Here is a 20,671-nt window from a genome sequence, read left to right as displayed (position 1 = left end):
CTAAACATTTTTATCATCCTTATTTTCTCTTGCGTGCATTGGTCTCAATTATTGTATTTTAATTTTTTCTGTCTTATTATCAGCTTGTTCGTCAACTGTGAAGCACTTTTAGCTTCATGAAAGCTGCCATATAAAGTTTAAGTTTAATTAATTCATTGATTAATTCATTGACTGATAAAAACAAATATACGAAACATATGAACCTGAATCTGAATGTGGTGCAACAGCAGAAATAAATATGATGTAGTATTATTTGTGAGTCCTTGTTGAGTCCGTCTTGAATCATTATGGTTTTAATAATTTTCGGGGTCAGTTCCAGATGGAAGCTGCCCCCATGTTTTTCATACAATCTGCACATGAAAGGAAATAAAAGAACCGTTGTTTTTTTTGTCCACTTCATGCAAAATAGTTAATGATACAAACACAAACATTCAGATCTCACAGCACAGAACAGTTTACTTTGCTAAGTCATTTTTATACAAAGAGTAGAAAGAGGGTTCGTATCGGAAGGAGACAAACTGTATCACATTTTGCCAGATAGATGTTTGATACACAGAGACTGATTTTTCTTTTTCTTTTTTCTTCTTCTTCATAAAGGTATTTTTGTAAAGAGAATCACAGGAATCGAATGTTTCAAACATCCCATTAAAAAAGCTTTCACTAACCTGTAAAAAAAAAAAAAAAAAAGAAGTAAACAGCTGTTTCAGTACTCACAGACAGTTATAGAAAGATATTTAGGTGGTAGGTAAAATTGAAATGAACATAAAATAAATGACAACTTTAAAAAAGAAAAGAAAAAAAAAGAAACATTCTGATCAATCAGGTGGCGTCTAGTGGTAGGCATGTTTTTTGTTTGCTGTGTATGAAGCTTGACTCGCCCCCCCAACAAAAAAAACCATCTAACAGAACATCTGGAAGTCTGAAAAAGAACCACAAAATATTTTTTTAATTCTCATTTTATCTTTTTTTTTTCCTTTTTTTTTAACTGTTTGTTTTGTACACATCACAACCCTGAAGACTCGTAGGTTGACTGGTTGTCCATCACGACTCTGGGTTTATCAACACACTCCACATCATCATCATTATCATCGTCATCATCATCCTTTTTGTGTGTTACCTAAAAGCACAGACCCCTTCAACATGCTGCACACCCCCTCAAAAAAAGCAATCACGACCCCTTGAAATGGTTACACGTTTAACTCTGTGGTTTTTTAATTTTTTGCACTCTTAAGGTGCCGTTCGAGAAAGGGGTGGAGGGGGGCAATAATAATCGCTGTGCCCCTCCTACTATAAGATTTCTACGTATTTTGAACGTCCGCGTTCAAAAGTCCCACACCGAGCAGACTGCTGAAGGGCCATGCTGGGTTTTATTTTTTTACAGGATGGCACAGAAGAACTTCTTCTCCCTGAACGGGTTCTCTGACGCTGGCACTGGCGATAACAGAGGGTCCTCTTTGGCGTGAGCTTCGCAGTACGACATCAAGTCTGCTGCTGCTTTTGACACCTGAAATCACACAAACACACACACATATCAGTATGAGCTCAGTGTATTAATGTGAGTTTTTTATTTTATTAAAGGGTAAGTATCATGATTTACATCTCAAAAAACTACTTATTAGTTTTATACTGGCTCTTTCTGCAGCCCCTCAGTTCAGCCTCTGTCTTGAAATAGGCAGTTTTAGCTCCTCTCTCTTTAAGATTAAAAGATAAATAAGGAGTTTCTTGAATTGTAAATCAAGCCGCTAGAATATAAATATAGACCTGGAAATGTGCACGTTTCCATTTGATGATGGCTCCATTTAACCCTTTTATGCATGAATTATGATAACCTCAGTTTTTGTTTTTAAATAAAAAAAGAAAATAGCTTTTGAATAGCTGTCCACTGTGGTGACCACTATGCCTGAAAGGGTTAAGTGTCATCATAAGTATCTATGGGGTGATATGAAAATTTCATGTCACAACTATCCTGAGACAAAATAACTGCAATATTATCCTGATAATCATCAACATATCCCTAAAACTCTATACTACTCTATACTACTATACTGTATACTGGAATTACTTAACTTTACATTAACCTAAGAAACAAGTACTTTTTGTGTTAATTTTAATATTTGTTTCATTTATATATGCTTGACCATTGTTTTTTTTATTGTGCGTTTGTAAATCATATTCTGTTAATTGTATTTTGCTTAAATGATGAATATTGTAGTATGTGAAGCACAATATAACCTCAGTTTGGAAAAGATGCTATAGACATAAAGTGTCTTCTTCTTATCATTATATTATTATTTCATCTATTTTTGCGAACATTTCTCATGAAAAACAAACAAGAAGCAGATAAGCACAATGTGAGAATAAAATCAATTAACAGTAAGTATCTATGAACCTTTGAACCTGATATCTAAGTACTCAGCCTTCAGACTGGATGACTGTACGTTAATGATCTGCACACTCATGTGAGGATATTATTAGCATGATTATCCCGATAATGGAAATTCACCAGGATTAAATTATCTTGAGTGTTTTCATCCTGATATAAGATTTAATCTTATTTCCTCCGAATCACTAATGGGGAGCCATGTCAGTGATGGAGGATGCACAAGACCAGAGCCAGCAGTGGACACGCCTAAATATAATATAGTAGTTTATATATAATTAATTACACACTGACATTAAAATATCTGCTGGGGAAATGTATAAACCTGTAAGAGCTTCAAAACTAGCTCTGTTTTCAGCCACATCATGATCCAGTAATGATACATTTATGAAAAAACAAGGAGACAAAATGTTCACTGTGTGTTTTAAGTCAAGTTTTGTTGATTTTAATCCCAAACTGACCTCAAACTAAAGTCAGCAGCTCAATAACAGGGTGTGAAATTCATCTTAAAACCTCAGCAATGGTCCGAATGTTTGTAAAAATCAATATAATTTATAGTTTAAAAGGCTGAAAGTAAAGTAAATTCACCTTTATCCTGTCGATGTTGGCCTCCATCTTCAGCTGCTCCACCAGCTTCCTGGCTTGTGCGATACTGGCCGTGTTATTGCTCGCCATGGACGCTGTCAGTCAGTCCGCTCACTCGTGTGCTTTGTCTGTGAGGAGAAGACAAAGATTCAAACATCGTAGTTCACCCGCCGAGGAGGACGAGCACTATGATATAGCAGGCATGCAAAGAGGAGGGCTAGTAACAGATACCCTGTTTATTATCACACGTCTGTGAACACAAACACACACACACACACACACACACACACACACACACACACACACACACACACACACAGGCATATTATTTATGGTGTCAGTTGCTAGGCAGCCCATGACAGTGAGGGGGAGGTGGAGAAGGTGGGAGAAGAGCGAGGGGGCACAGCTTTGTCCAGCACTATATTTAAAATAGATAAACAGATAAGTAACATTAATGCTTTCTCTCGTTCTGCACCAGCAGTTTGGTTTTCCTTTCTTCTTAACGGCCACGTAATTATCGACACGTCACCGTCAGAGTGTCACACTGGCCACATCGTCCGCCCTCTGCCTCGAGAGTGAAGGACGACACGTCAATACTTTGATGTTGTTTGTCTTTGACACAAAGACGTTTCACCTCTGAGGCTGCAGATGTTTCATAAAGCTTAAAGTTCATCGTTAAAATGAACGTCTGGTGATCTTTATTAAAGTCCAGGTGGAACGGCATCGGTATCGTATTTCTGAGGACGTAACGTTTTTAATTTGAACGTTGAAAAGTTGCTAAAAGCTGAAGATTGATTTCTGTTATGATGTCTTCGGTTGAAACTTGCACATTATTCTGTAGTTTCTGCTTCTTATTTTTAATATTAGAGGGCAGAATTTGGACATTTCCTGTCCTCAGCGGCTTGTCTTGTCTTTTTTAAAACCCTCTTTGATTCAACGGAACAAGCTGCGGGTGATCTGAAACAGCGTCATCCTTGCTGTGTGATCAGTCCTCCCTGCGCCCCCCCCCCCCTCCGTCATCCGTCTGTACGCGCTGCGGTATGACGCAGTGTGGGGTTAAGACTGATCTCAGCGAGGTGCCGGAGCTGAGCATGAATATTGATGCTCCACGGTGGCGGACCTGCTCACCAGGTCCTGTACAGTGCTGCTGGAATCTCCTCCGTCACTCCTGCCCTGAAATCCTGATCCGCTTCATCAATTAAAACCTTATCAGCTCCTCTGCTGAGTGATCTTAAACACATGTATCAGCTAAATCTGACACAAAGTGATACAGTCCTTGTTTTCTTTACTTCTTTCTCTTCATGTTTCCTTCTGTAGTTTTGTTTTTGTTTCTTTCAACACTACAAAAGTCACAAAAGCAGGGAAATTGTCACATTTTTGTTTGATAAATGACTTAAAATGAACTAATTGATTAAATGATTAATAATTGCTTTAGCATCATTACACTAACACAAATGAAGTCAACTTTAAACCTTTAGCCTGACTTTGATTATGTTTTATGGACATTATCTATTTTTTTCATTTACTGTATTTGTGCCTCAAATATTTTTTTCCCCCTCTAATCGATTTTATTTGACATTCTTTAATCTATTTAATCTAGTTTTACTTTGTTCTGTTATTATTTTTTAATCGATTTCATTGCTTTTTTTTTTATTACATTTTCATAACTTTCATTTCTTGTGTGAGTTAGTCTCACATTGTTTTACTCTTTACTGTTTGTTCTGTCTTATTATCGGATCGTCAGTCATCCGTGAGGCTCTTTAAACTGCACAAACCTGCACGAGAGGAGCTTTAATAATAAAGTTTGATTGATTGATCTAATACTCAGAGCGCTGTGGGGAATATGAGCTGCCTCCATGTAAAGTTGAATATTATCCCTCTGTCATTTTCAGAGTCACAGGAAATTGTTTTAAAATCCAAGTTTAAGTTGAAGATTTACAGTATTTAACTATTTTCCACATTTTTTAAGGGACTGAAACATTTCCTCTGAACCGAGCTGGAAAATCTTGAACCTGCAAAACCAAACGGTAATCTGAAGAGGATTTATGAGCTCAACCTGCGGTGGACTGCGCAGTATTAACAGCGTAACATAAACATTATGTTTTACAGTCGGTGCAGCCGAGGGACCCTGGTTGTGCTCACTCTGAGGACTGATTCACCTTATAGGGTTCGGGTTTTAAACTAGGGTGTGTATCAAAAAACAGTATCAATAACACGACATTAGTGTTGTTGGATTCTTCTTCCTTGTAGTAATAAGACTAGGTGACACAGTTTGACTAGAAAATCCTGATCATTTCATTATTATTTTATAATATAATATATTATAAAAGCAGAATACTGAAGAAAGAGATAAATGAAGAAATAAATAATATATACAGTACCAGTCGAGAGTTGGACACACTTCCTCATTGATGTGAATGGGAAAGTGTGTCCAAACTTTTGACTGGTACTGTATATTGAGTTTATCCATCTCACAAACTCTCAGAAGCTGCCCTATCTATGTGGGGCGGAGAGGTTAATGTGCAGTGATAGCTGCAAAATATGTAAATATATGTATCTAAAATATCTTTTTTATTTACTTCATTTTATTTACTTGTGGTTTCAGTGTATTGATATGTTTGTGAGGTTAAAATACAATAATCTGGTGTCACAAACGGAGCATTGTGTGTTATATTTCAGGTTTAAAACTGAATCATATCTTTTTTAGAGACTTTAAGAAATAATTAAGCTCAACTATCACTTTTGTGCCAAACCAAAATTTGAAAAAAAACAATTAGGGCATAGTTTTACTGCAAGGGCACGAATGACAACTCTGAGTGAAAATGAGTCTTTGTCTTGTTTCGTATTGAGGCCATAATATTGTTTCAACTCTTAGGGGAGACACCAAAAACGGGCCAGTGTATCAGCAGACTATTGATAGGGATAGATGTCAGTCTTTAAGGTTTCTGGGGTGTCTTCAGAAAAAGTAGGTCCTCGTTCTTTACCAGAAAAATACTCAGATGCTGTGGTACAATAGCCTAGTTTGTGTGAAACAGACAAAGAGAGATGTTGATTGTATAAACATCATCTGGAAAACGACGGAAAGAAACACCCAATTCAGATTTGATTATCTCTCTCTTGTTAATAGAGTTTACTGTTCCAGCTAAACTCAAAGGCCTGTCATCAAGAGATACTTTATTCCTGCATTAAGTGATTTTTTGGCCACTTGGGGGCAGCGGAAAAAAATTATGAGCCCAACGCTGACATTTTATCATCTTTTAAGTTGATATGTTGAACTGTTGAGCTCATTTCCACTTCCAGCAGTTACAGAGCAACATTATCATTCATTTCGAGTCATGTTTCTGTTCTTCTGTCAAATTTAAGTTGAATATTTCTCTACTTTTAGTTATTTTAACTCTCTAATAATTCCTGAGGGAAATATCTTGGCTCTTTAGCATGCCGCAGGGTGTAAACTACAGGGGAGTCTTAATAAAACATGAGGGCCCCTGAAAACATGATTTGTGAAAACATTTTTTGGAGGGGGGTCTCTAAAATATGAATAAGCTATTTTTTGCCATGCATTTTTCTATTTTTCTGCATCTTCATCATCGTGGATCATGCATAAAATTAGGGTATTACTGATGTATGATTGATGCATGAAGGTGATTCATCACTAATTCACTCAGTCTCCAAACTGCTATTACTCATTTCTCTGTTTTGTAGTCATAGCACAGCGTACAGGTATGTCAGATACGTCAAACACGGATGCTTATTTGGGAATTTACCCAAAATTTCCCTCCTGATAAAAAAAAGTGAGCTCCACTGAAAGTCATGGCATAGTTCACACCCTGACCTGCTATAGCCGAAAATGACGCTATGAGAGCGCTGAGAGATCAAGAACAGTAACGTTTCAGCCAGACAGTGAAACAATGAGCTTAAACTCACTATAAAGCTCCATAAAGCTGAGAGGACAATTACTGACATTGCACACTGTCATTTTATATGTTGTTATTAAGAAAAAGATCTAGCCGCTTTAAAGTAAAAAAAGACTAAATGCTGATGTCAGGGTGCTCAAACTATGATGATGATATTTAGCAGATATAATGTTTATTATCCAGTATCTTTGTTTAGCATGTTAGCGTGCTAATTGACTGACTTGGCCATCGCAATCATCGACTTATCAGGAGAACTGGATACAAGAACAGTGCCGGTCTTTGAAGCAAATTTGACATTAGTGGCCAAACCGTGTAATTACGACGTCATGTGACACACACTGGTCAAAAAAGACTTTCCACCATAGATTTGCAACATCTGTAAATCAGCAGATAGTGTTACAACCCCCATGAAATGACTTGTTTCACTATCAGACTTTGATCCATTCGGTTCAATCACATTTAAAAAGTCAAGAAAAGCCGCACAATCAAATCATTTCAACTTAGCTGGAAGGCTAAAGCTAAAGTTAGCCGCCTGGGTCAGTGGAAGCTCCATGGACACAGATGGTCCGTAGAGAGAGTACAGTAAGTTTTAATGGAGCCTCACCTCCAACACTGTATCCAGTTCCCTTTATCCATCCATAGTCCCAATTAAAAAGAGGTACTCTGTTAAAAATCTGCCAAACATAACTTCTTTAGTAGATCATTTTGTAGATCTGAGACACCTAAAATCACTTTTGTGTTTCAGTTCACTTATATTTGCAAAACAAAGAGTGAACTTTGTGTCGTTATAAGATATTTAGCAGAGCTGTCACTGTGTGTAAAAAGTCATTTTCCTGCTTATTATCTGTCATGTGGGGCGTGTGAAAATGCCACCGTGACATTTTCGTATCGGGTGTGAAGATGGTGGCATGTAACGGGCGCCCACGTGTGCGTCGACTCCAGGAAGAAAAACTGGTACCTTAAAAACTAACAGGAACAATAAATAAATTAGGTTGTTGTGCATCTTCTGATTTCTTTGGTTTTTATTTTAGGATAAACTGTATTCTGCTCATTTGTATATCATTATTAAACCTCTTGTCCTTCATTGCTATCTGTCAGCTGCCCAAAATACCATCCTGAGATGTGACACATGGTGTCAACACGCAGATAACGGTGACATCCCAACAGCCGCTGTTAAATAATGCATTCAGATGGACGCTGGCATTAACTGTGTCAAGCTGTCCACAACTTTGTAATAAATAAATAAAGAAACATTTAAAAAAAGGCTTCACCATCTTTTTGCACCAGTTTCCGAGCTTCGCTGTGCACTCACGCTGTAATATTATGAAACTGAATTTGTTACTATGCCTCCTCTGGTCTTGACTTGCCTTGTCTGCTTACTCCTCCGCACTCTGCCCCGCTGTCTGCCTGCAGTTCAGTCAGCAGTTTGTGTCCGCTCTGCTCTCTGAAAAATAGAGAGGGAAACAGATACACAGAGAGAGAGAGAGAGAGAGAGGGAGGGAGGGAGAGAGAGAGAGAGAGAGAGAGAGAGAGAGAGAGAGAGAGAGAGAGAGAGAGAGAGAGAGAGAGAGAGAGAGAGAGAGAGAGAGAGAGAGAGAGAATCACAGGCTGGAGTTATTGGATCAGAAAGACGCTCTGCTTGCATTCATTCCTGCATTCCTGATAAATTACACTCAGGCTTGTGTAGCTGTGCTCTGTGTGTCCGAGTGTCACAGATTGCTCTTACAAACTTCACTCAGCTCGAACTTGAACTAAAGTACGACTGAGGGGACAAATTTAATCTTAACATCTTGGGGAATATGCTGATCTTGCCGAGAGTTGGATTAGAAGATCGATTCCACTTTCATGTCTGTTTAATGTGCTGAAGTTTGGACTGGCACAAAGACACGTATTTGTTTTATTAGTACAACTTTTGGGTATTTTAAGTAAAAAGTTTTTTTGTTTTTTCCATTGGATAGAGATGTGTTTCTATGTGATGTTACGTGTGGCTGTCTTAAGTGTGGATGTCTGTCTATCTATCTGTCTATCTGTCTGTCTGTCTGTCTGTCTATCCATCCATTCAAAAAATGCAACAAACCAGTGCAGTGTTTACAAAGAAAAATAAAATATTAAAAAAATGTGTGTAAAATAAACTGTATCTGAGATACAAAGAACAAAATGAACTTCAGTCGAGCTTTAAGGACTTTTTGCTGATGAATAAAGAAGAAAATTGCAGGACTATCTCCTGACTGGCTTCAGGACAAGAAATAGTCCCACACATGACCGGTGGTTACACCGCAATTTGCCATTTACTCTTTGGTTCTTTGTGTAAAACCAATCTAAACAAACCACATATAATGTGTTAATCATTGAGCTTAAGAGATGTTTGTAGGTGGATTTTGGTTTCTTTGGACAGAGCCAGGCTAGCTGTTTCCCTCCGTTTCCAGTCATTATGCTAAGCTAAGCTAAGGAGCTGCTGGCTGTAGATTCATATTGAGCATACAGACATGGGAGTGGTGTCAATCTTCTCACCTGACTCTCAGAAAGAAAGCTCATTAGTGTATTTCACAACGTGTCAAACTTTTCCTTTAAGATGATCTTCAGTTGGCTCTGACCCATTCACCTCTCCTCCTCTTCCTCCTCTATCTGCCCCTCGTTCTCCGCCTCTCTGCTCCAACAGATTCCTTCTTAATGCATCTGTGACTCTGCAGCTCCGGTCTTCTGCTGCTTCTGATAAATGGGCCAATTACCCTGCATGAACAGATCTGCAGAGGAAGGGAATTCCACCCATCGTAAATCATGGCAGCACACAACGTTCAAGCGTCCTTACACTGAGGCATCCATTAACGAAAACCTCGCCAACAGCGGCCAAAACTCTGAGCCGGACAAACTGAGCGACGCTGAAAATGCTTAGAGTTCAAAACAAACAAAGTGAAAGAGTGGACCATCTCACTGTAGTGCGTCGTCACCACTCCTGATTCACTGGAACCATTAATCTGCACTGTTATGGAAGAGGTGTAACATTATTATTATTATTAGTGCAGTAATTCAACTATAAACTAGAGAGCTTCAGTGTCTGTAGCAGGATTGTCCTTTTGGGTTTTCAGGAGACAAAAGTTTGACACAATGGATAATATAACAAGCTTTTAAAATACAACACATTGTTAAAGATGAAACTAGTGGTTTACAACCTTTTTGTCTTCTGACGTCTTACAAAAAGCAATGTGTAGTCAGAGTCACATTTCAGATGTCTATGAGTTGTTAACAGCTCCACCAAATAGTGATTTTTCCCTCTAAACTTCACACATGGTTTCATTTCAATAAATGTTCAAATGATGCAATATTTCACCACAAATCAAAGATTAGAGAAAACATCTAAAAACTGAAAACAGATTTGTGTATCAGAACTTGTTTTTTCTTCTTTCCTCTCCCATTAATCATCTCAGGACCCCGCACATTTATCTGCCGACCCTTTAGAGGGGCTCGACCCCTAGGTTAGGAACCACTGGACTAAACTAGCTAACTGTATATAAAGTAGTGTAAAGTAGCTCCATCTCCAGCAGCTACAACAGTAACATGCTGCTCTAACAATGATGCTTCACTATTAATAATCCAATGATGTCATATATAACAATATTTCAGTCAGAGGGACCAAACCACTACTTCTGCTAATACTTCTGTACTTTTACTTCATGCAGGACTTTTACTTGTAATGGAGTATTTTTACACTTGAGAGATAGTAAGCTGCCAAATAACTGTAACTTCTTGGTCAAACATGTAAATAGTTACACAACATTTCATAAAATGAATGGAATAGTTTCCTTATATCAGTTTCACTTAGTAAGTATCTCTCATATTTCTGCACCAGTTCTTTAACCTAAATAAACTGTATTTACACACAGCAAATATACAAAACACGCTACGTCCCAGTTATCACCATTGTTGACTTTACCTTCCCAGATGACAAATAGTTAGAGTCACATGACCCGTAACTTGTGACAGTGTCACAACAAGTTTTTATTTGCTCAGAGCACGAGACATCCGGCTCGTCACTCATCAGACTCACATTCGTATGTGGGCGTTTCCCTGGAAACACTACACAGCTGACTGTAGTCGTGTGCAGATCATTAAGAAGATAGCCCAAATATGCAAGCAACTTTTTTCTGATCACATCAGTGGTTTTGCACATTTTGACGCATTTATTAATCTCATATGATTAATTTAAACACAAAATACTATTTTAACATTTGTACTTTGTTTTAGAATTTTGTTCGTAATTTGATAATTGATCAATTGTTTTAGCCATTTTAAGCCTAAAATAATACCAAATTGCTGTTGTCAACTTCTGAAATGTGATGATTTAATGCTTTTCTTTACTATACATGATATTAAAAAGAGTATCTTTGGGTTTTGGACTGTTGGTCCAAAAAGACATTTTTCACCTATCACCTTTGACTCTTCTAATGTGTATTCACGGATATTGCAAAGACCAAGCAAGTAATTCAGAAAATAACTGGAAAATAATCATTTGTTGCAGGCCTAGTTTCCATTACTTCTGCTCCAAGGTAACGCTTTAAAAATGTGTGATTTTTTACAAACTTTATTGGCAGCAGTGAGTCCAGTCTGAGTCCTGACTGCACTCTTACGTCTCTCCTTGCGTGCTTTATATATTTTTTCCTTCACTGTTAGATCAGTTAACTGTACGCAGCTTCTGCAAAAAAAGGGCAAGAAGGCCGACTGTTCTTAAAAAATAAAAACATGGCTGCTGAATTTGGTTGTATCATCATATTTATGTTGCAGAGCAGCAGTAAGATCAGGGGATGAGAGACAGAGAGAGTTAAAACAGAGAGTGCCAGCATTTTTAAAAATTTCTATTTTAATGCTTTGGCAATATTGTTCTCTATTTTTATGCCAGTAAAGCATCTTGAACTCAACTCTGCTGGGGGGGGGGGGGGGGACAGAAAGATGCATTATTGGACGTGACCGGTGATCCAATTCTCTCCCGTGTTTCCAGCCTTCTGCTTCCCGTTCCTCCCCGTGTGGCAGACAGGTGCTCAGTGATGGGACTCAAACACCCCCAGCACGCTCTGTCCTGCTGCTAACACCGCCGAATCAATCTGACCCCCTCTGCCATCCTTCCCCTGCCATTTGGAGCTGTTTTGAACCCTTTCCTCCGGGGTTTTTGGGGGGTCTGTGTTCGTGACGAGGCCCTCCACAGATGTGATTATAGCTGCTGCTCGACTCTGGGTGTCACTGACTTAAAGGGTGATTAAGCGCCGCGGGAAACATCCTGGTGAGGAAAATATAATTCCTGGCCTGTCGAGAGTGACGATCTCTCACGTACTCCCACACATGCTGACTCTCCGCTCGGTTTTCCCTCCCCCTTTATCCTACTTTCTCTTTCTGTAGTGCACACCTTATTATCCTGTCTTTTTTTTTTACACCATCCAAAGAAAGAAATTAAGGCAACCAGGCAGGGAGTGTTCGTGTCCTCTGTGATGCCCAGGGTGTGAAATCAGAGCGTGGTAATTAAAAATCTGTCCCTGGCTCAGCCATCTGGACCCTGGAGAGCCAGTGATTAACCTGGGAGGGTCTGCAGGGACGGCTAACCCTAACCCTAACCCCTGCCCCCAGATAAGTACAAAAAAGTTTTGAGGTGAGCATAAACCTCCATAAACCTGAATATAAGAGTGTTTGCTCCGCCTGTTGTGCTTTCCATTCTTGTGCATATATTCTTCATTATTCAAAAAAAAAAGATTCTTTGATTTCAGAATGAGGCTTCTTATTTCTAACCTATCGCAGCAGAATTTTTTTATCAGCTGTAGCTCGCTAACTAATTAGGCTAATGTTAGCTCCAGGAGTTGGTAGAAAACTGACTTTGATACGTTCCAGCTGACTCGTCTTAAATCGAGGATCCTGTAAAAGGACTCTTAGATAAATGCTTGTTGGATTCATACATGATATCATGCTAGCTGCATGTCCAACAGAAAGTCTCACTAAATAAACTTGTTTGGCAGTGTTGAGCTAGTTAGCACTATATGTATGAGAGAAGATATGAGATTACACTCTTATTTCATAGTTCCTTTTAAATACGACACAGTGGATGAGGCTTTTTTACATAACCTTTGATGAATAGTTTGCTAATGATACGCTCAAAGTTACTCCTGTAGGTATTATGCTAGTTAGCCAGATATACTAATGATTAGAGTTTACATTTGAGCAGATAAACACACAGTTTAGTCTATTCCTTTCGCTTTTGCTTATTTGGTTTTGGAAAGGCTAAAAACATCAGCCCTGGGTTCAATGAGAGCTTGAGAGACTTGTCTTGCCAAGTAAAGGTTGCAAAACATGACTGGCACGGCTGGGAATCGTTTAAAAATGTAAGATACCAGTATCAGTCTAAGTACCCTTAAAGTGATACTAATACAGGCTTGAGTAATTCATTGATACCCATTAAACATTTTGTGCACTTGCTTTTATCCAGCATAATAAGCGTGTAGTGTATTCTCCGAGACTTCACCACCACAGACGGGTTGTAGCTGCTGTGGCAGTGGACCAATCACATGTCGCATTAAATCGAAGAAGGCTTACATTGATTGGTTGTGAACAAGTCCGTACAAATAGTCATATTTTCTAGGTCTGGGTGCAAAAACGATCAATTGCAGGTATCGTTTGAAGAGAGACGTTTCGATGTTACTCGGTATCGATTTATTTCGGTCGATACCTTAAAGATATCAAGTACCGATACCCAGCCCTAATGACTGGACAATCACTAGTCGGCAGACAGGGGTTTAACAAACATTCGTACCATTTGTGTTTTAAAAATCAGTAATTGGAGGTGTTTTAACTGTATCTCGGCTCTAATAAATATCTGGTCTGCATGAGTAGACAATATGAGAAGTAAGTGAAAAAATACAGTATGTTTTCTTGTACTTCTGGTGAACTGACCTTTTAAATGAGGCTGATACATGTCATGCTTAAGAATGGAGGGTATGCAGCTCTGTTTATCATACAAAAAACCTCATGACTCCAGTTCTCTTAAAAGCTGACACGCTCATTTATTGTGCTGAGTGAGTCATTTATTTTCTGTGTTTGACTGTAAAACAGAAAACTAATCCAAAAACCCCAATGCGGATTTTCAGAAATGCACAAGCATCAATCTGAAGACAAAGCCTGTTTTTCATTATGTCTTTAATGTCAAAACGGCGGCGGTGGCACAGCGAGTATGAATGCAATCGAGCTCGCACACATGCAGAAAGTTTGGTCATCTAACAGTGACTGAGCGAGTGACTGTACCATCCCCAGTGTGTCATCGGACAATGAGGCACACTCTGCGATGTCACTGTGAAACAGAGGCAGTAAAGGGCACGGCCAGGCCAAGATTTACAGAGTTGTAAACGGATAGGAGAGGATACACAGATCGAGTAAATAAATAAAAGCTGGAAATAAAGTTTATCAGGAAGATAAAAAAAGAGGCAGAGATGTGACGGTAATATCTTCTTCTAGAGTGGCTTTTACAGCTGCCGTAGCAAGGAGAAGTAACATAAAACTGACCTCCGGAGTTATTAATGAACACGATTAAGAGGATATTGACTATTGAATGTAATATAGCACGGATCCCTGCCCTTGAATAGGAGAAAGGACACCTTTCCTCCGCACACAAACACAGAGAGACAGAGAGAGAGAGCAGAGCTGTCAGGCCATGATCATCTGGGGAGATGACGCTGAGATGGACAGCTGTGCCGACTGCTCCATCACTAGTTCTGTAAAACACTACAGTCAGACTCAGACTCAGACCTGGAGCTGGCCTCTGGACTCACATCACAGCAGCCACCAGCACTGTGTTACACATCATACATGAACATTTGAACATTTTTTTTCAAGTTTGGTCCTGAGTTATACAACATTAAAATAAACAATTCACAAACTAAATACTGATTAATACCTTGTTGGAAATTCACACCCAAGTCTCTCTGAAAAGTACTTGGTGTCATATTTGCACTTTTAACTACCGTGACTGCTAACAATACAATAGCTGTACTATTACCGCTACTCTAATGACGTGTGCTGATGGCAGTGTCGTGTGAATGTTGTTTTATGCTGTAAAATGTCTTGAAAAGTGAAACACAAATAAGATTGATTATATTATAGCAGTATAGTAGTAATAATGATAATAGTTTCTTTAGCATTTTCTTACATGTTCTTTTGTCTCTTAATGTTTTTTTTAATATCTGCATCTGTGTGTCTTTTAAAAGTCAGATTGTTTGATGGTGTACTGTACTTGCTGTCTGTCTTCAATTAATTGTCTTGTTTTGTCTTTAACATTAAAGTTTAGGCTAGTTTATGGCATTTTAATATTGTGGATAACTAACTAACTAACTAGCATTGCTTTTTCTGCCAAGTGTCCTACTTTGTCCAAAACTCTATACTATCACTTATTGTATGTATTATATTATCAGGGTGTACTGTATCTCACTGGATGCCAAAGTTAGGCAGGAAAAAAAGCATTTCTGTGTCATAAATATAACATGTCTGCTTTCACCAGGTGGTTGGAATATTGAAACCAGTTTTTTTCCGTATAACCTGGTTTCAGACCTCTCGATCAACGCCGACATCGCTGATTTGTTGAACGGTTTTAACAGGTCAGGTCAGGTGTTGCGTCCGTTTAGAACTAAGTAGCCAGAATTGAAAATGAATCAATTATTATCTTCCTACATAGCGAGATAGTTAACAAGCTACATTCATGGATGAAGTTGATGAAGCTGCCGTTGTGAGTCGAAATACAGAAATATTACAAAGACTCTTATAACGGTATAAGAGGTTAATCGACTGCTCCAAGCAAATGCTACCACAGCTTCCATGCTGACTATTGACTAATGACGTTTGAAGGTAGGATACATCACTTGTTACTGAGCGGTGAGGGTTAAAACAAAGCAAGGAAACCAGCCCAGCCTTTAAAGAAAAGGTTTAACATCCGAATGAATGACTGAAGTGAAAATGAAAAAGGGAAAATACAGAAATCTCTACTGTGAATGAATTAGTATCTTTGTAATTTTGGTTGTGTATTGTAAGATGTAAGATTTGAAATAAAAACATCTTTCAGGAACTATAAGTTCCCCCCATTTTTACAATAACACAGTATTATGAATTTAGGGCGCCTATTTATATGTGACATTTGATAGGAAGCACCTGATTCTTGATATATCAGCCTCCATTAAATCATTCTTTAACCCAAGTCTCTTTCTCTCTCCTTCATTGTGCTGCTCTCGGTCAGACCACCACCACCTGTGATCATTCGATTACCCCAGACATCTGTGCCACCCCTAGCATGCCCTGCCCATCCTGCCATCTTAGAGGTTGCTGTCTAAGTATTTGTGTGTGTATGTGTATGCATATATATATATATATATATGTATATATATATATATGTGTGTGTGTGTGTTGGGGGTTAATCTAGGCCCCAGATGGGGGGAGGGTAGGAGGCAGTGGCCCAGGAAATGATGCATCCCCTGGGAGTCAAGGAAGCAGCAGGGAGGAGGCTTATTGCCCCAGGGAGCGCAAATGTGGTCTATTATGTTTATTAAATCAAACGATTAAGGCCTGGCGCGTTTGTTCTTTGTTAGATTAAAGCAGTGACCAAGTGGTTTTCTTTTCCTGAAACATTTAAAGACTTGCGTTTAAAACCTTTGATATGCGTGTGATGTAACAGCGCTGTATTAAGTGGGGTAGAAAACAATGCATGACACTGCTGTCACAGGAACCACAACAGAGCCGGCGATACATTCCTTTAAACATGTGTTTTTGGGTGACCAGGGTGGAAAATTAACACCAGCAACCCGCCAAATATTACTGGTGAATTTTTGGTTGTGAGTGAAAAGGTTGTTTTAAATTCCCCTTGCCAGTTTGGCAGGAAACCAGCCATCATGTGGAGGTTATTTTCCACTCTGGAAATCATATTTGAAAGACAGCAGTGTGGTTGCCAAGTTGAAAAGGTTAACTTCCTGCCCTGTGTGTCACATAAATGATAGTTTCAACAGGTTTTGTGTATGTTAAACTCTCTTCTCTTTCTCTGTGTTTTAACTTGTAGGAATCAGTAGAGTTTTTTGCATTTGCCTTGAGTGAGGAGGCATAAACATACTTTTCCTCTGGAACCAATCAGCATGCCAAGAATAACAGGGCCAGACTCCTGGGCTGTTAACAATATTACAAACATCCGGGCTTGTTTAGATTCTGCTGAGAGAGTGACTGTGCTGTTTGGACCATTTCAAACCCTGACTTCTTTCAGCTTTTTTCGAGAAGTAATGAAAGTGTATCTGGGGAGAATCCTGCTTATCGTAGATTTCATCTAAGCTGTCAGAAACTAGCATGAACCTGATTCTTCCAGAGCTGTAGACTTGACACTTGGACTTAAATCAGACATAAGTCATAAAAGTGTTGACATGACCTGACTTGGTAGGAAAAGACCTGACATTTAACTAAGATGTTCCCCAAAGGAGCTTAAAACAGCTCTTGGACTTGATTCTTACTAATGACACAGAAAAATTAGGACTTGGATCTTGACTTTACACCTTTGAGATTACACTCCTTAAGACTTGATTTAAGGACTTAAGACTTGACTTAAGACCTGGTTGGACAAGACTTGAGACTTGAGCAACAATGTTCAAATCTTTGATATGACATGACATGACTTTGACTTGTCTCCCAAAGACTTAAAAACTAAAACACCAGAAATGAAGACTTGGATCTTAACTTGGATTTGAAAGTTGTGCGACTTGACACCCTAAAGACTTGACTTCAGACTTGTAAACAAAAACATTTAAGTGTTGTGTTTTCTTGACTTGGTTGGACAAGACCTGGGAAAACAAAATTTACTAAAAAGACTTAAAACAGCTCTGACAGATGTGAGAGTTGGATTGACACTTGATTCCCTAAAGACTTGACTTGACTTGAGACTTGTCTGGGAAAGAGTTGGGATTTGATTTGTACTTCTCCCAAAGCACTTAAAAGTCAGACTCAAGTCACAAAAAAAGGACTTTTACTTGGAGCTTAATAGCTATGAGGCTTGGACTCCCTTAAGACTTGGCTTCGCTCAAGACTTAAAAGCAGCATTCAAATCTCATGTTTCTCCATCAAGAACTCAGGACTTGACCTGAGACTTGGTTGGGTGAGACTTGAGACTTGACTTTTACTTGTCATGAAAGATGAGAGCTGGTCCTGAGTCAGACCTAAGCTACAAAAAGAGCATCTGAGACTTGACTTGGATCTGGCAGCCATGAGACTTGACTTGACTTGAGACTCACAACTTATGTTTCACCCTGAAATACTTGCACATTTACTTGGGACTTTGTTGGGCAAGACTTCGGAGATAATTTGTACTTGCTCCAAAAGACTTTAAAAAAAGTTCTGCTAGACTTGAAACTCAAGTCAGACTTAAGTCACATAAACAAGGACTAACTTAACTTGGATTTGACAGCTGTGAGACTTGACTCCTTGAAAGCAGAAAAAATAGATGTTAACGTTGCTTTCAAATCTCAAAGGCAACATTAAAATCTTCAAAAGCATTAAAGTCTCATATTTTGACTTGATAGACTGAAGACTTGTGATCTGACTTGGTACGTCACACGAGACTTGGTCAGACAAGATTTGGGACTTGACTTTCCGCAGAAGCCCTACAAGCAGATACGGATGCTTCTTTTCTCTGACAAACAAGCGTATGGTTGAATGAGCTTAAGACCCAAAATCAACACTGTTAGAGGTAAACAAGTGCAGCGAGTACAAAGGTCGGAGCCTTTAGGGCAACAACATCCAACCGTATGCTGTCTTCCCTCTGAAGCTTTTTGTATCTCTGAGAAACACGGTCGTTTTTGGGGTTTGTATTTTAAAGTTAATCAAACAGGTTCACACAGAGATGACTTCAGCCAGAAAGATGCTTTGAGGAAGCTCAGCCCTAGCTTCGGAGAATTCATCATGTTTTGGCCTGACATGAGGGATGGATTTTTTTGGTGGACGGTTATGAAGGGAGTGGAGAGGTCAAAGTGGTCAATAAGGCGTGGATAGCTACTTACTCTTCTATCAATCCTCTTCCTCACTCCCCTTCCTCCCTCATCTTTAACACACAACACTTTCCATTGTGCTCTGAATGTGTCTTGTTTATCTTTGAATTCTTTGTAAACTGCTCTTTTAGTCTCAACATCGATGTGTGTGGTGTGCGGAAAAAGTCTGTAGCCTTGACGCGGCTCGGTCTCTGAGATACACAGCGCGCCGCCTGGACCGGAGATCATGTGTAATTCTGCGTTTGTAACAGGCCGTGATATGTAACACGCAAAACAAAACACACACACATACACACACACACACACACACACACACACACACACACACACACACACACACACACACACACACACGATTGGATGATTTAATGCGAGTTGTGTGTGACGATGCCTTCAAGATACAAGCTAAAAAGTGGGAAAAACAGCACTGTTCATCTGTGTGTTTTCCTGCGTATGCATGCTTTTCTCAGAGACTGTATCTGTCTATAAGCAACATAAAAACACCAAACCCACCCCCTCCTCCACCTTCACCTCCTCCTCCTCTCCCTGCCATCTGCTTGATACAACCACTACATGGAGCTTGTGTGTGGTCGACTGCTTTCTCCTCGCGGTGTAGAGGGTGAGAGGGTTGAGAATGGCCGGAAAACCTCACAGGAGGCTTGTGGGATTCCTCTCTGGTTTTCTGTTGCCTCTCTCTTTTGCATCCCCTCTGTCTGCCACATCCAACCCCAACCCCACCCCCCTTTTTTTTTTTCTTCATCTGTCTCTTTTTCATCCCCTCTGCTCGTGCAAATATCCCCCCCGAAACAGATGCCCTTAATTCCTCTGGCTCCACATTATAAGATCTGGCCAATCCTTGGGGGAAGAAGGAGAAGGAGAAGGAGGCGGCAGAGGAGAAAAAGAGAAGGGAGGAAAGGGAGTCCATTCTCCCCTTTTACACACATGTATGAAAGGAGGTAGGCGATGGAGGGGATAATAAACCAGCGACTCACCTCAGAGCAAAGGAGGTTTTTAAAAAAGGAGATTTTAGAGGGAGGAGGGGATTCCATGATGTAAACCAGCCAGAGGCATCAAACAAAACGACAGCGTGGATATATTTAAAAAAAACAAAAAAACACCCCTCCTCCTCTGGAACACACCCTATTTCGTATGCGATTAACCCAGATGCAACCAAAAAACCCCAAAACAAAACCCTAAAACCTATAAAACAGACATACCTGCTTCATAAAAATTTAAAAATCCTACCTTTTTTAAATGTGTGTGTGCTCCCTTCTTGTGACGGCAAACACATCCAGTCCTGTGGAGTAGTATCCACGCGCTCTACACCTCTCCTGATCTCTCTCTGTCACACACAAAAACACACACACACACAGTCAGTCAGTCAGTCAGTCAGCGAAGCAGGCGAGTACATCCACACACACTCCTCTCTCTGTATGCCTCTCTCCCTCTCTCTCTCTCTCTGTGCTCCAGCTGAGATCCTCCCTGCCTCCCTCCTCGCTGCTTGCTCTGAGTCTCCACCCTTCAGCCAAATGCTCAGGCTGCAAGAAACTACCCTCTTCCTGCTCCTTCCCCTCGCCTCTCTCTCTTTTTTTTCCTTCTGTCTTTCTCTTTTCTGCTGCTATCAGGACACACTCCATCTCCCAGAGGTCCACAGGAAAAGCCTCAACTGTCTCTCTAAACACCTACAGTAAACAAATGCATACCAGGACATCTGAAAGTCGAGCTAGAGTAGCCGGATCGCCTCTCTTGATAAATATTCA

At 39.6% G+C, this 20,671-nt stretch overlaps 1 protein-coding gene across 1 annotated transcript; it reads right to left on the bottom strand.

Annotated features, from left to right (window-relative positions):
* Positions 1-293: 293 nt before the first annotated feature.
* On the bottom strand, positions 294-20,333 carry LOC134000841 (guanine nucleotide-binding protein G(I)/G(S)/G(O) subunit gamma-2). Its single transcript, XM_062440336.1, has 4 exons — positions 20,157-20,333; positions 8,247-8,323; positions 2,969-3,093; positions 294-1,504 (listed from the first exon to the last, which is right to left on the bottom strand). The coding sequence occupies exons 3-4, from the start codon at positions 3,053-3,055 to the stop codon at positions 1,376-1,378; spliced, it is 216 nt and encodes a 71-aa protein (XP_062296320.1). The 5' UTR covers positions 3,056-3,093; positions 8,247-8,323; positions 20,157-20,333; the 3' UTR covers positions 294-1,375.
* Positions 20,334-20,671: the final 338 nt, after the last annotated feature.

This window comes from Scomber scombrus, chromosome 19, assembly GCF_963691925.1.
Source record: "Scomber scombrus chromosome 19, fScoSco1.1, whole genome shotgun sequence".
Lineage (NCBI taxonomy): Eukaryota > Metazoa > Chordata > Actinopteri > Scombriformes > Scombridae > Scomber > Scomber scombrus.
The sequence above is the reverse complement of the archived record's forward strand: the minus strand, read 5'-3'. Positions and strand labels throughout refer to the sequence as shown.

Coding starts and splice junctions, on each gene's coding strand:
- LOC134000841 (XM_062440336.1), bottom strand. CDS start 3,055: ATGGCGAGCAATAACACGGCCAGTATCGCACAAGCCAGGAAGCTGGTG. Junction 1,505..2,968: donor CCAACATCGACAGGATAAAG/GTGAATTTACTT, acceptor GTGTGATTTCAG/GTGTCAAAAGCAGCAGCAGA.